Here is a 15,195-nt window from a genome sequence, read left to right as displayed (position 1 = left end):
CCATCCATCCATCCATCCGTTTCATGAGAGAGATAACTACAGAGAGATATCTGTAGAGAGATATCTACAAACCTCTATTAAACTACTCTGTTTAAAGTTACTAAGCAATACTGTGCTTGGGATGTCTTCCTGCCCCCCCCCCCATTCCACATACTCCTATAACCCACATCTATCCTCTTAGGGGAAGTAAAGTTATATTTCAGAATCAGGACATGAACATCTGAAGACATAACTAGTCACACTACTAGTTCATGAAACTCAGTAATACCTAATACAGACACAAACAGGTTACACGGTAATCATCACGGGGGGGGGGGGGACACACGTAAGCTAAACAATAAGATGCATAAATTTGCACTTGTTGATTCAATAGAGGTGACTTCGAAGTAGTAGTTTTTATTGTCGATATTCTTTAATCTTCTCTGTATTTCATAGCAGCATGAATATGCAAACAGCTGTAAGTCAACTCTAAAGAAAACAAGAGTGCAAATGGATGCATCTTACTGTTTAGCTTACATAGGCCTCAGTAACTTCTAGTCTCTTGCATCTTCTGTTTCCTGGGCTCTTTACCTGGAGATGCCTGGGACTGAACCTGGGGATTTCTGCACACAAAGAACATTCTCCACCACTGTGCTGCAGCCCTCCTCCCTAAGGTCATCTAGTCCTATCCTTTGCCCAGTGTGAATTCAACACGCTCATCTTTAGAACTTGCCCAGTGCTCCTGCACACTCAGTAACTCCAACAGATTTTACTCCAAGCGAGCAAATCCAGTGAATAACTTGGCAAGATATAACTCTCCGCTGGCCTAGGAATGCGTGAAATCCACCTGAGAAAGTTTCCTGGCCTTCACAAATTCTTCAAAGTTGCTTCAAGCAAAACCCAGTGGCAATTTACTGATTCCTGCTAGTCTTTACTGCCCTTGCAGTCCCTGCGATCCGTTTTGTCCGAAGGGGAACCTTCACAACTGGCCTCAGAGCTGAAAAGGGATTCGACTTCACATCGATCCGGCACTTGGTTCTTAAAATGGCAGCAACCGGCTTTCTCTACTTACCAATAAACGGGATGGAGGCTAGGGAGTCCTCCGGCGTAGCTAACGGGGCCACGCCCCTCTTGTTCTCTTTACCGGTGGCCGGCACCGGAGGAGGGGGGTCGCAAATATCCGTTTCCTTCATGTCATCCGGGAAGACAAAATTCATCTGTCTGGCAGGAGGGGGCATTTTGCGTCCGGTAGGGGGCTTCTGCCGGAGAACCACCTCATCTCTCCTCTCCTCAGCCTCCAGCTGAGGCTGCAACCGTTCCGCAACCTGAGGTGGAGAAGCCCTCTCAAAAGGCCTCCCATCATTCTCCTGTTTGGCTGTTCTTTGGTCCACAGGGATTTCTGGACTACTGCCTGGCGGAGGTTCCAGGCAAGGAGCTGGGGCACTTGAGAGCACAGCGGCGGGCATAGGCCTCTCGGCGTAAGGTGGCGTCGAGTGGTTCCCTTGCCTCTGAGAAATATTAAAAGTGGGGAGGTCGCCAAAAGTAGCGTCCCGGAAGGAAAGGGCATGGAGCAAGCCAGTCCTGCGCTGAAATGAGGGGCTGTAACTCCGATAACCAATATACCCAGAGTCCTCAATGCTTTGGAGGTTGGGTTGGGAAGGGTGTTTCTGAACGTGGACAGGGGCTGAATCCCTGGAGGAGGCAGAGGGAGCGTAGGAACCTGGGTGGCTGGGCTGGGCTCTGTTGATTTGTCCGTGCCGGTAAAACTTGTCCGGTGGCCACATACACCTGTCATACCTGGGAGAAATCAAGGCACCCTGCTCGAGAGCTTCCAAGGACTGCCCGTATTTCACCAGATAGTTATCCGACCTGGCTCGGTAACTCCAGCTATCGTGGACAGGTGTCTGGATTAAGGTGTCTTGGGAAGCACTGTGAGGCCAGCCCCGGGAAGACGGCGCATCCCCCAGTCGGTCTTGCGAGACGCTCCGGTAGCGAGGCGGCATGGCGCAGTGGCGCTCCTCCGAAGAGCTTCGTCGCGGCACTTGGTTCGAGATCCAGTTGGACAAGGCCTGTTGGCATTCTAGACGGCTGACGGGTTTCAGGCCGGTCCCAAGGCAGTCCCGGGAGGACCGGCCCTCGTGGGAAGCGTCTTTCAAGCCACCATGAGGCCGGTGATCAGGGAGGCGTTTGGGGGTCCCGTAGCAGGTGTGATTGGGCATAGAGGGAGTGGGAGGGACGTAGTACCTCTCGGGCAAGGGGGAGGTTATGGAACCCGGACAACTACTGTTGGAGTAATGTGAGAAGGAGCCAGACGTCGGGAGAGGTCTTGTCACAGGCTCTTTCCGAGTCATTCCATACTGAATCTCCTCTGTGCGGTGGGTGGGACTGGAATGGTTGCTACTGAAGTTCTGCGTGGACCCAGCCCAGGCAGTGGGGACCGTTCTGTGGGCTGCAGTGCTGTTCAAGGGAGAAGATGGTCCTGAGGACCCTGCGTGATAGGGCTGTCTGTTGTCCGCCTGCTGTCCTGGGTTCGTCTCAGCTGCCGATACATCCCGGGGGGCGGGCCTGGACTGGAATGGGTAGGTTTTGCGAGGGTAGCAGATAGGCGGCGGCTCGGGGATACTCTGAGCCCCTCCAGAGTATGGCTCATTGCCCTTTAAGTAGGCATCTTGAGAATACGCCTGGGGAGACAGGAAAAGACAAAGAAAACTGGGTAAGGATTGGGCTGGAAGATGACCAGGAACTCTTAGGCAGACCAGGCAAGCAGGGTTCAAACTGAAGAGAACTGATATTGGTTCTCTGAGAAGGAACGATGACAGGAATGCGTGTGCCTGTCCTGGAGTTAATATACTGTGTCAGTTCTGTCTCTCAGTAAGATGGTACCTGGAACCCTGTTTGGCACCTAGATCCAAGAGGAGTTTAGAGCTAAACCCAGAATTATGGGCATGGCTTATGATTTCTCCCACCTATTTCCCAAAGTGGTTCTCCAGGCAGGCATTTTTTTGATCTAGTTGCACATATTTTAAAAGGTAAAGGCATCCCCTGTGCAAGCACCAGGTCATGTCTGACCCTTGGGGTGACGCCCTCTAGCGTTTTCATGGCAGACTCAATACGGGGTGGTTTGCCAGTGCCTTCCCCAGTCATTACCGTTTACCCCCCAGCAAGCAAGCTGGGTACTCATTTTACCGACCTCGGAAGGATGGAAGGAAAAGTCAACCTTGAGCCGGCTGCTGGGATCGAACGCCCAGCCTCATGGGTGGAGCTTTCAGACTGCATGTCTGCTGCCTTACCACAAGAGGCTCTCACACATTCTAAAAACTTTTAGTCAAATATTTTTGTTTTGGGGAGGGGGATGAGATTTTGAGCAGCCCAAATAAGTCTGTTACCTACACAGGGCATTACACTTGAAAAGATTTGTGATGGGGATTCACACCAACTGTCTCTCTTGCCTCAGGTCCTCCCTTCCTCCCCCCTCTATAATGCCCTCTAGAAGTATTCCTAAAATTATTTCCTCTCCACGTATGTGAAGAAGTGGGCTCTGACTCATAAAAGTTCGTATTGAAATAAATGTTAGTTCAAGGGGAACCCCGGACTTTTGTGGGGTTCCCCTTCTACGGCAGACCAATGCAGTTACTCCTCTGCAACATCCCATGAGACTCGTATGGATTTCCCCCCCCCCCCTATTTCTGTATTTTTTATAATAAACCACTTCAACCAGATAAACCATTGTTTTTGACCTGATAACCCACTGGTAAATTTTATTTTTGACCTAATAAACCACTTTGACTAGATAAACCGTTGTTTTTGACCTGATAAACCACTGATAAATTTTATTTTTTTACCTAATAAACCACTTTGTCCAGATAAACCGTTGTTTTTGACCTGATAACCCACTGGTAAATTTTATTTTTGACCTAATAGACCACTTTGACCAGGTAAACCATTATTTTTGACCCGATAAACCATTCTACTGGTGTCTGACATACTTTCACGGATGAATGTTTAAAACTCAGATGCAAGAAAACAAGGCCGCAGTTCACAGATGTGAGGAAATGAGGGAGCGGAGACCTGAGGAGACAGAATGGGCTGTGCCTCTTCCGGCTGTGGGGGTGTGGAATGCTCTTCCAACACTCCCTGCAAACAGAAAACCAACAGTGCTAGCCAAAGGGAATGGGGTCACAGTCTTTCTCCCTACTGTGCTCATTTTCCAGTTGCATGGAGGTCTTCGATGCAAAAAACGTCATTCAAAGTTGGGCTGTACCACCTCAGCCTCAAGTGGCACAGGCCTTTCCTCCTTTGAGCTCTCTAATCTCATTTCCTTCTCATTCTGCTGCACATGAGAGCCAGGCATTATTTCATTCTCTTACGGGGCTGGACCTCCGGGAAACTTGGAGGTTAGAGAAGAAACAAGAAAGCAGCCCTTTGGCAGCATTTCAAACAATGGCCATTAAAATAATAATAGAAACGGGAGCTCTATGTCTTCTTTAAGAGGCCCTGCGGCCCCTTGATATGGATATGTCACGGATCAAAAGCCTGGATAATTCTAAATTCTGAGTGCATGGTGTAAGGGATGCCCCAAGGGATTCCGCAGAATTACAGCTCATCTCCAAATTACAGAGGACAGTTCCCCTGGAAGAAGAAGAGTTGGTTCTTATATGCCGCTTTTCCCTACCCAAAGGAGGCTCAAAGCGGCTTACATTCCCTTTCCTCTCCCCACAACAGACACCCTGTGAAGTAGGTGAGGCTGAGAGAGCCCTGGTATTACTGAGGAAGAAGAAGAGTTGGTTCTTATATGCCACTTTTCCCTACCCAAAGGAGTCTCAAAGCAGCTTACAGTCACCTTCCCTTTCCTCTCCCCACAACAGACGCCCTGTGAGGGAGGTGAGGCTGAGAGAGCCCTGATATCACTGCTTGGTCAGAACAGCTTTATCAGTACTGTGGCAAGCCCAAGGTCACCCAGCTAGCTGCATGTGGAGGAGCGGGGAATCAAACCCGGCTCGTCAAATTAGAAGTCCACACTCCTAACCACTACACCAAGCTGGCTCTCCAGCTGGCTGGAGAAAGTGGATGGTCTGGAGTCCTCCCCAGGCTCTATCTCCACATCTCCTGGAGTTTCTCAACATGGAGCAGGCAATGCTTTCCCCCAACCCTTGGCCAGTGGTCAGGGAGGACTTGGCAGCCCTCTGAATGTATGTTTCCTTTAAAGGCAAACCTTGTTCTGACCCATTTACGCATCTGATGCATTGCAAACTAGGATATGGTCCCAGGATGCATTGTGCACACAAAAGAGAAGCAAGCAGTGTCTTAGTAAGGAAGGTCCAGTCAGAATTTCATAGGGATTGGGTAGGAAGGAACAGATTTTCATAGGGTCCCCTCCCCGAGAACAACAATCCCCTTGCTAGGTAGTAATAAACACCAGAAAGGCAACCTACAAGCCAAAATGATCTCAGTTTCTCCCAGCTCGGCCCTCCCTTCAAACTGGAATCCTGCGCCTGTTAGATGAAACCACATTTCTGTCCAGGGACTCGCCAAGATCCAAAAAAGGAGCTATATTTGAAGCAAGGCCTCAAGCTTAAAGGGGAAGCAAGAACACCCTTGTTGACAAGAAAGAAAGAAGAGAGAGAGAGAGAGAGAGAGAAGAAAGAAAGAAAGAAAGAAAGAAAGAAAGAAAGAAAGAAAGAAAGAAAGAAAGAAAGAAAGAAAGAAAGAAAGAAAGAAAGAAAGAAAGAAAGAAAGAAAGAAAGAAAGAAAGAAAGAAAGAAAGAAAGAAAGAAAGAAAGAAAGAAAGAAAGAAAGAAAATAAATTATCTATCTTTTTGCCCCTTGCTTGAAAGAAGTTAAATTCTCAATTAAATTCTCAGCTTTTACCCTGCTACCTTTCCGAAATTTAGCCACTACTGCTAGAACATTCATGTGCCTTTTGCAACTCCATGCCAAGGCAAAAACCAAGATTTCTAGGAGTAACAAGCCACCCTGATGGGTTCAAATAACATCTTTTGTGCATGTCACGTCTTTTCTAACCCAATATCCACCCAGTCCCAGATACCCACAATGTTTACTTGCAGTGGAATGTCCATAAATGTAAAAATCATTACCTTGCCCTCCTTCACCGCTCTGCTTATAAGCCTGTATCTTCCTTTCTTGCTTTCTCTCTCCCTTCCTCAAAACGGCCAGTTCTGCTGTTCCCCCGAGGAACTTCTGACGTCCTGGACTAATATTTCCTCTGTTTCTCAATCTTTCCTTTTAAGTTTTGCTCTCTCTCTTTTTTTTTTTTCCACATTCGGGCGTCCCGATGTGGGAGGGATAAAGAAAGCTGAGAATTCTTTTCCTTGCATCCTGTCAAGAGCATCACCAGGGCTCTCTCATTGGCTGGCCCAGCCGGCTTTTTGCACCACAGGAATGCCAACACACCCCTATGAGGCACCGGGACAGGGGAAAACCTACACAAAGGTTCTTTTGGAATTCGAGATGTGGAAAAGCAGCAGCAATGTGGGGTGACCGGCTTCTGGCACCTGGATGGAGAGTTATTCCACGTGTGGCTAAAGCGCCCCCGTCCAGAGCTTCAGGTTGAGAAGTGTTTGGTGCAGCTCCTGAAATTCCCTGGAGGAATTCTGGGCTGCTTGGGAGCACGATTTTATCAAGACATCTGCAAGCAGTCAGCCCTGCAAACAGCTGTAGTCTGTCCCAACGTAATTCAGAGCACTATGTCCAACTCATAACACCCTAAACGGTGTCGTACTTTAACACCCGGGACATCCCGACTTACAGCTAGTGAGCTGCCGTGTCTCCATCTCTCTCACATACACCAAAGGTTTTCCCCAAACTTTCCCAAATCATCAAGGCTTGGGGATAATTGTGCTCACCGTTTCACTCCACAGAAAAGGAAAAAAAGAACAGCTTTAAAAAAGTTTTGAAAGGACATCCAGTGATTGTTTACCTTATGGTGCTGTTAAGGGATGCTGTAGTTGGCACCAGGTTTGCCAGGTCTCCCTGACCATCGATGGGGGAGGGGTTGGCAGCCCCAGGTTGGGAAAACACCTGGATATTTGGGGGGCTGGAGCCTGTGGAGGAAAGTGACCTTACCACTGGCAGTAACTGGCAGTCTTCAAGCAAAGGTTGGATACAAACTTTTCTTGGATGCTTTAGGATGCTCTGGGCTGATCCTGCGTTGAGCAGGGGGTTGGACTAGATGGCCTGTGTGGCCCCTTCCAACTCTATGATTCTATGATTCTTCTATGATTGTACCACAGAGTACCATCCCCCCAAAGCACTTGACCTCAACCAGGGGTAGGGCCTTTTTGGTCCTGGCCCCTGCCTAGTGGAATGAGCTCCCTGATGTGCTGCAGGCCCTGTCGGAGCTCTCCACAGGGCCTGCAAAATGGAGCTCTTTCGCCAGGCATTTGGTTGAGGCCGGGTGGAAAGCCTCGGGGTTTGTGATCAGGTGTGTCTCCGCCCCCGTCCCCCTACTCCTGGGTACGGTGTTCGACCGTACTGAGAGCGATTTGTGAACTCAGTTGCCAACCCAATTTTATGTCATCTGCACCGACAACAATGTATAAGAGTGATTATTTGGGGGGGGGGTCATACTGGAACCGCTATCTTGTGTTATGTTAGGGTTTGGTTTTAAATTGTTATTATTGTATATATTTTTATGGGGAGTATGATATTTTTCTTTGTAGACCGCACCAAGCTAGCATGCTAGGGGCAGCGGTTTAGAAATCTAAACATATAAAAATAAATAAATGTCCTCCAGGAGAACGGATCTCTAGTGGTCTGAAGATAAGCTGTAAAACATGGCAGCACTTCCCTATAATGTTCATCAAACATCTTCTGTGCCCTCTGGCAGCCCACGGGAGACTGCACAGAAGACATGAAAACGAATTTCAAGGGATCCACAGTTCCCACCTGGAGGCAGGTATCCGTAAGTGGCACCCTGGCCTTGATCAACCTGGAGAACACAAGCACCATACAGACCTTAATGGGACCAACTTTGAGAGCTGGTCTTAGGTTTCCACCCTCCAGGTGACATCTGTAGAGCTGCCAATATTTACAACTGGTCCACAGATGACCAAGATCAGTTTGCTTGAAGAAAATGGCTGCTTTGGAGGGCAGACTCTAAGCCATTATACAATGCTTTCTTTCCCCAAACCTTGCCCACTCCAGGCTCCACCCCCCAAAGTCGCCATGAATTTCCCAGCCCAGAGCTGGCAACTCTAGCTGGGCCACGCACCAGGTCAAGAAAACACACAATCCGCCTTGGGAGTCTTGTCGAGACAATGGCGTCCTCCTTCTAGGACGGAAATGCTGGCCATTCCATATTTCAAGACTCCCTTCTCCACTTTGGCCCAAGACAAGGGTGGGAACTCCCTTTTAATGATTCAGTTCCTGTGCTAAGCGTGCCGGAGGCCAGCCCACGGACCAACATTCGGCCACCCCCACACCGGAGATCTGCACTTCCCAAGAAACATACGCATCTCCCTAAAGCACCACAAGGCCAGCAGGGTGATCTTGGGCTCGCCACAGCACTGATAAAGCTGTTCTGACCGAGCAGTAATATCAGGGCTCTCTCAGCCTTACCTCCCTCACAGGGTGTCTGTTGTAGGAATGGAAAAGGGAAGGTGACACCAAGCCACTTTGAGCCTCCTTTGGGTAGAGAAAAGCAGCATATAAGAACCAACTCTTCTTCTTCTTCCGTAATATCAGGGCTGTCTCAACCTCACCCACCTCACTGGGTGATTGTTGTGGGGAGAGGAAGGGGAAGGCAAATGTAAGCCGCTTTGAGACTCCTTCGGGGAGAGAAAAGTGGCATATATGGACCAACTCTTCTTCTATGCCTGGGAGGGGGTGGAGCCTACATGCCCTTAAACTGCCTCCTGTCCCCCCACCCCAGTCCTCCTGTAGCCTTCCTGTTAATACTGGTAGTGATGTCAATTTAGGGGGTGTGGAAGGGAGGCGTGGCCCAATGACATCACTTCCAGGGCTCCAGAAAGCCTGGAAAATTATTTCACGGGCTCCTCTATGATCAAAAGCTGGAAAAGGGCTATTGCAGAATATCTGCTTGGTATGTAGATGCTCCCAAGTTCAATCTCCAGTTAAAAGAATAGGCAGCAGGGGATGTAAAGGATCTGATTCCGTATAAGGTAGTTTCAGGTGTTCACCTCCAAATATATAGGACAGTGGTTCTCAACCTGGGGGTCGGAACCCCTTTGAGGATCAAACGACCTTTTCACAGGGGTCATAGAAGGGTGAGCAGCTTGGCTGGGGGGTGCCACCACTGTAGCCACTCCTCCTGAAGGCACTCGCCAATTAATATACAATTTATAATTAATTTATATACAATCCTGAACAATGGACCTTCATGCCATTGGTCAGTTTCGGTTTAATTTCTGTGAAAGAACCCTTGCATAATTTTATGGTTGGGGGTCACCACAACACGAGGAACTGTATTAAAGGGCCCTAGCATTAGGAAGGTTGAGAACCACGGATCTAGGAGCTGGCAACCACACCCCAACCCCTGCCAGTGGTTGGGGGAACCTGGCAACCCTACTTCAGTAGCTACGAGGGATACTTGTTTTTTACACCTCATCCTGCTAAAATAAAGTTAAAGGACACATTTAAAGTACCTTGCTGTTTCGTGCTGTCCTAAGAACCCTTGGAGGGAAGGCAGCTGTTGCACCCACTTTACAGACAGGAAAATATTGAGGCTTTGGGCTCACTGGGAGGTTTCGCAAAAGTCTAGCTCAGCCTCAGTTGCCTCCTCTACAAAATGGGAGCGACAGTGACTCACTGGTCATGATTGTTGCAGTGGCAAGCTTAATGAAGGGCATGCGGTTTCCCATAACAACACCACAGAAGGTGGCGCTGGGTGTAGAATTCATTTACCCTCTGAATCACAGTCTTTGTTTTGAAACCAAGTTTCTAGTCCTTCATGACGGGAAGGCAAGCAGAGGTGTGGCTGAGCAAAACTTCCAAGAACAGGAATGGAGGGGAGCACTGCAGCTCCCCATTACTAAGAGAAGCAGAATATTTCGCATTGTGGGTTTTCTGGGGCATCTCCGAAGGTAAGGCACGGCAAGATGAGAATCTCTCCCCTTGTACCATGAAAATGCCAGCCACAGATACTAGTGAAAGTCAGGGACTAAAACAACCAGATCACAGCCACACAACCCAGAAAAACCACAACACCCAGTTGACTCCAGCCATGAATGCCTTTGACAATTCACAGAGGCATAATAAACTATGCAAAATGACCTGAGACAGGCTTTCTCAACTAGGGTTTCATGAAACCCTGGAAGGGTTTCCTGAACGGGGAGGAGTTAATTGATTTTTAATATATATTTTTAATTGTTACGCATGAATGTGGTGATAGCTGTTTGTTTGTTGTTTGTTCTATTTATATGCCACCCTCCCCTGTGACTCAGGGCAATTTACGTGGAACAACAAAGAACAATACAGTATAACTCGGTAGTAACCGTGATAACAGAGAGAACATAGTTTAACAACATCAGCATTTTAACAGACCCATGGTTGGTCGATTCCGGTGTTCGCTTCATGGGGAGGGGTTGGGGGGGCGGCTAGATGTTAATTTGGGGCGACTTCAACCAAATGCCTGGTGGAAGAGCTCCCAATTATGGGCCTAGAGGGGGTGGAATGGGGATGGGCCCTAGGTGGGCGTTTTCACAGCTATGCGGTCCAGCCATATTCGACATGATCACGCTACTTTCTGGGGCTTATCAAAGAATGCTTTATTTATTTTTATTCACAGAGCTCAAAAAGTCTTTCAGCAATGGCTGAAGGAGCATGCAGCCTGGAGAAATTAAGTATGATAATAGAATGCACATAACTTCTCTGACACCTGCCCTCCAGTGGCCTGCACGGACATGCCCGGAAAGTCCCTCCTTCAATCTGACGACACAACGTGAACTCAGAAGTTGCAGTCCAAACACTTTCTCGACTACGACCCCACTAAATGAGCTTGGTAAGATTAGCACACACCCCCATTGCCCCACCTGGCTCAGGGAATTAATTACCTGTCCCTGGCCTCAGTTTTGTGCCTCCAAGAAATTGAGGAATAGAAGAAAATGGCCTCCAAATATTGCCGCTCTAGGAATTTCCTGTAGCCTCACTGCTGAAGACCATAGGCTCTAGGAGAGGCAGTCTAGTCTCACCTGGAAGCGATGTTCCATCCTCCCCAAACTCAACCATTCCCAGGCACTGCCTCCCCTCCCATCACCCAACAATTGCTATGATAGTGCAGAGAATCCTAAGCACTCATCTCAACCTCAATCTCAAACATACAGACCAACTTTGCAGAGTTAACGCAAGGATTATGGGAATCATATGCATGAGGTGCATGGAAGACTTTTTAAAAACTACATTACAAGCTAATATACAAATGCCATGCTTTTTGCTGTTTTTAAGAAAGAAAACAAGATTCAGAGCTCAACAGTTTGATGCACAGACATCAATAACTTTGCCACAAAACTCCTAAGAAAGTAAAGGAGCACATATCTTGAGATATGTGGTTAATTTTGAAACTTCAGGTGGGGTAGCAGCTAGGATGTGGGGGGGGGGAGTAATGATTTGATGTAGTGAAAAGGCAGGAGCAGGAGACAGAGACAGAGACAGAGACAGAGACAGAGACAGACAGACAGACAGAGAGATGTATATATTTTTGCCCCTTGCCTGAGAGAACTTATAATTATAAATTAAATTCTCTGCTTTTACCTTTCCAAAATTTAGCTGTTAAAATTTAGCTACCTAACTATGGGGGTTTCATTGCACACAATTGAATATAGACCAAGATGGGTAGCCATGTTAGGCTGTCTGTAGCAACAGAAAAAGAACAAGTCTCCAGAAATACCTTAAAAGACATACAAAATTTGTGCCAGAGTAGGAGCTTTTGTGAGTTGATACTCACATCACAGTGACTCACCAAAGCCTTTAAGGCTGGCAGGGGCTCATGGAAATTGCAGTCCATGAACATCTGGAGGACCACAGGTTGACTAGCCCTGCTTTAAGGTACTCCTGGACTCTTGTTCTTTTCTACATTTGAATATAGCCCTGAGTCTAAAAGGACTCCAATCTTATTCATCCTTTCCCCCCTCCGCTCGGCATACCCAGAAGCAACATATCCCCCGGCCAAGAACTCACCAGCTGCAGAATATCCTCATCTTTGGGCATGATAGAAAGTTCCAAAGCATCTTCACTGCAGAGAGAAGGAACAAAGAAAGAAACGCAACAGGTTAGGTGAGATCAAGATCTCTTTGCCATAATAGGGAGCAATCAAATAAAACACACACGCCCTAAGTGTCACCCAGCTGAAGATTTCTGTAAAGTAGGGGAGTATTTTTCCCCAGTTCTCTCCTCCCAGTGAAGTCCTCCATCCTTCATTTATATACTTCATTTAACACTCCACTTTCCACCCCAAAGGGGACCAAGGGTGACTTGAAACATTTTCCCCTTCTCCTTTTTATTCTCAGAACAGCCCTGTGAGACAGATTTGCTTGAGTATGTGCGTGCAATTGTCCCCAGCGAGCTTCCATGCCAGAGTAGGAATTCTAACCTGGGGCTCCCAGATTACAGGGTTTTTCTGCATTCTCATTTTCTTAATTTGTAAATTCTGTTTCTTGGCAGTTTTGTTGTTGTTGTTGTTCTGCATGTGCTTCCCTCCCTCTAGTGGCCAATTCAATATTACACCTGTTTATGACCGACATATCTTCCTGAAGTTTAAATCTGCAGGGGGATATGCTGGACACACAGTGGTGTAATGTCAAATCAGCAACCAAAAGGGGGAGAAATCCATTCAGAATAGAAATACACACACACATCCAAAGAAACAGCAATTTACAAACCAAGAAAATGAGAATGCAGACAAATGCATAGCATTCTTAACAGCTAGATGCTTGGGGGGAATTATATATGTGATAAACTTGGCATCCTTGAAAGGACCATAGAAACAAGATGGCAGAACGAGAACGCACCAGTTTTGTATGAGGCCAATGACCTGCGAATACGTTTTCCCAATGATGCTTTCGCCATTCACTTTCACAAGCCGATCCCCTGCAAAAGGCAAAAAAAAAAATACATCCCATTCAATGATTGGGAGACACAGCCATTTGGGGCCCATTTAGGGAAACAGCAGTCATGACTTGGGTCTCGATTCATTTGGAGAGAAAGGTGATCTTTCAAATATTTTCAATGAATAAACCAAGAAACGGCCCACCCGCTACTGAAGTCACAGGGGAAGCAGCCTTGTTGGTTTTTTATGAGAGAAAAATCTAAAATTCAGCAGACCCGTTTCCATCCGTTGCATTAGTGCAAATACTTCAAAATTCCGCACCGAAACCGCCTGAATTCTGCAAATCGGTATGAGAAAACAGAAGATTGCTTTCACCTGTCCGGAGGCCAGCACCATAAGCGGGCCCATCTTCCTTCACACTTTTCACAAAGATGGTGTCCATCGGTTCCAGGCGGCCTCGTGGGGGGCCTGTACAACGGGAGTGAGAGAGACGGAGGTAGGTAAAAAGAGAGACGACACTAGGACCGAGGTGAGACAGATCCCCAGAGAGCAATCTGCACATCTGTAAATGTATTGCTCTTCTTTCCGCTCTACCATGAACTACCACGTGGGAATGGAATCCTAGAAAGAGGGCCGGGTGCTTTGGAAGACTGACTACCATGAGGTTACTATTTCAGGGAGCTAAATTTGTCTTGGGCCAAACATCTCTGGAAAACAGTTATGGCAAGACACCATCAAAAGGATGCAGGTCTCACGCCACCCATAGCTAAAAACAGCCCTCAGAATGGCTGCGATTGCAAGCCCCAGCGCCTGGCCCTCTCGAACGTGTCTCCCAGAAAAGCTGAAAGTTTTCTATCAAGGGAAGAAGGCAGTGATGCGTTCTGACGGCATCAGTTCCATTCATCTCAAAATCTAGCTTCCAGGCACTAGGGCCGCAGACCTGTCCTTCAAACAGGGAGTAGCATCACTTAAAGCCTAGATGAGCTGTTTCTGCACTGAGCCACCTTCCTGTTACCTTGGGAGAAGACAGGGAAGCCACCCCCTCCTCACACTCCAGCAACCCTAGCACCCATCCCACTTTCTCAAGAGACAGGCCCAGATGAGATTGCAAGCCATGATGCATTAAGGTGAGAGAGATGAAGGAGCCGTTGCCTGATATTAGGAAGAAAAAGAAAGGACCGCAGTTAAATCAGTGCAGTGGCCTGTTACTAGGAAGTTAAAAGGACACGACTGCCTATGAAAGGGCCAAGGTGAAACTGGAAGATATAAAGGGGCTTTGAAACAAGAAACAATATTGGAGGGGGGGAGTCGACCCATGCCAGACTGGGGGGTGGGGGGGAAATGACCCAGGTCAGACTTGATCAGCACCTTCTTCTGAATCACTTCACATTTGGCATTAGATTCGGGAAGGGTACGGTGAAGGGGGAGGTGGTGTTGTGATGTACCCTGAAAGGTGCTACAGATTCTGACGTGCAGAAGACCCATTTGTTAACACAGAGATAACAGAGGCAGCCCTACCATGAAGTAAGCTTTGGGCAACAGATCTGGGGTCGCCACTGCGGGTGGCAGATAGATCTGATCAATGGGGCTTGCACAGCATTTCCATAAGAACATAAGATGAGCCTAGCTGGACCACACTAGTGATCCATCCAGTCCAGCATCCTGTCTTACAGGGTAGCCAACCGGTCCCTCTGGACAGGCCTCACTTCAAAAACTGACTGCCTAAGGAGGTGGGGAGCTCCCCCTCACTGGCAGTCTTCAAGCAGCAGCTGGACAGATCCTTATCCTGGATGCTTTGGGCTGGTCCTGCATTGAACAGGAGGCTAGACTAGATGGCCTGTATGGCCCCTTCCAGCTCTATGATTCCGTGAGTCTATAAACAAAACATTTTTTAGTCTGCCCTCTATCCTGTAATAGTAGCATCGTGCTTATCCCTTGCTTAAGCAGTGGAAAACACCACACAACAAAGTAATCCTTCACTTAAGTGTCTTTAGAAACCCTTGAAGCTTCCTGGAACCTACTCTACTCTCTTATAGGTGCCAGACCAAAGCATTTCTTTTTACCCAGGCTTTCAACTGTGTATGTGTGTGTGTGTGTGTCTGATCTTCGAAATGGTTTTTACAATCAGCTTCTAACCTGAGGACTGCTACATGGATCACCCAGACAGCCAAATGTTTTTTCTACATTTCTGGGTT

At 47.7% G+C, this 15,195-nt stretch overlaps 1 protein-coding gene across 4 annotated transcripts in view; it reads right to left on the bottom strand.

Moving 5' to 3' along the window:
* ARHGAP23 (Rho GTPase activating protein 23) overlaps positions 1–15,195 on the bottom strand; it is a 180,528-nt gene that overhangs the window by 41,386 nt on the left and 123,947 nt on the right. For all 4 annotated transcript variants that reach the window (XM_077315773.1, XM_077315771.1, XM_077315769.1 and 1 more), the window contains exons 4-7: positions 13,376–13,468; positions 12,963–13,041; positions 12,133–12,187; positions 1,052–2,660 (exon numbers count right to left, since the gene is read on the bottom strand). In XM_077315773.1, the coding sequence (XP_077171888.1) occupies positions 1,052–2,660; positions 12,133–12,187; positions 12,963–13,041; positions 13,376–13,468 (1,836 nt within the window). The remainder of the gene's footprint in view (positions 1–1,051; positions 2,661–12,132; positions 12,188–12,962; positions 13,042–13,375; positions 13,469–15,195) is intronic.

Source organism: Paroedura picta, chromosome 16 (assembly GCF_049243985.1).
Source record: "Paroedura picta isolate Pp20150507F chromosome 16, Ppicta_v3.0, whole genome shotgun sequence".
In the NCBI taxonomy this organism is placed as follows: domain Eukaryota; kingdom Metazoa; phylum Chordata; class Lepidosauria; order Squamata; family Gekkonidae; genus Paroedura; species Paroedura picta.
Note: the sequence above shows the minus strand (reverse complement) of the source record. Positions and strands in the feature narration are given on the sequence as shown.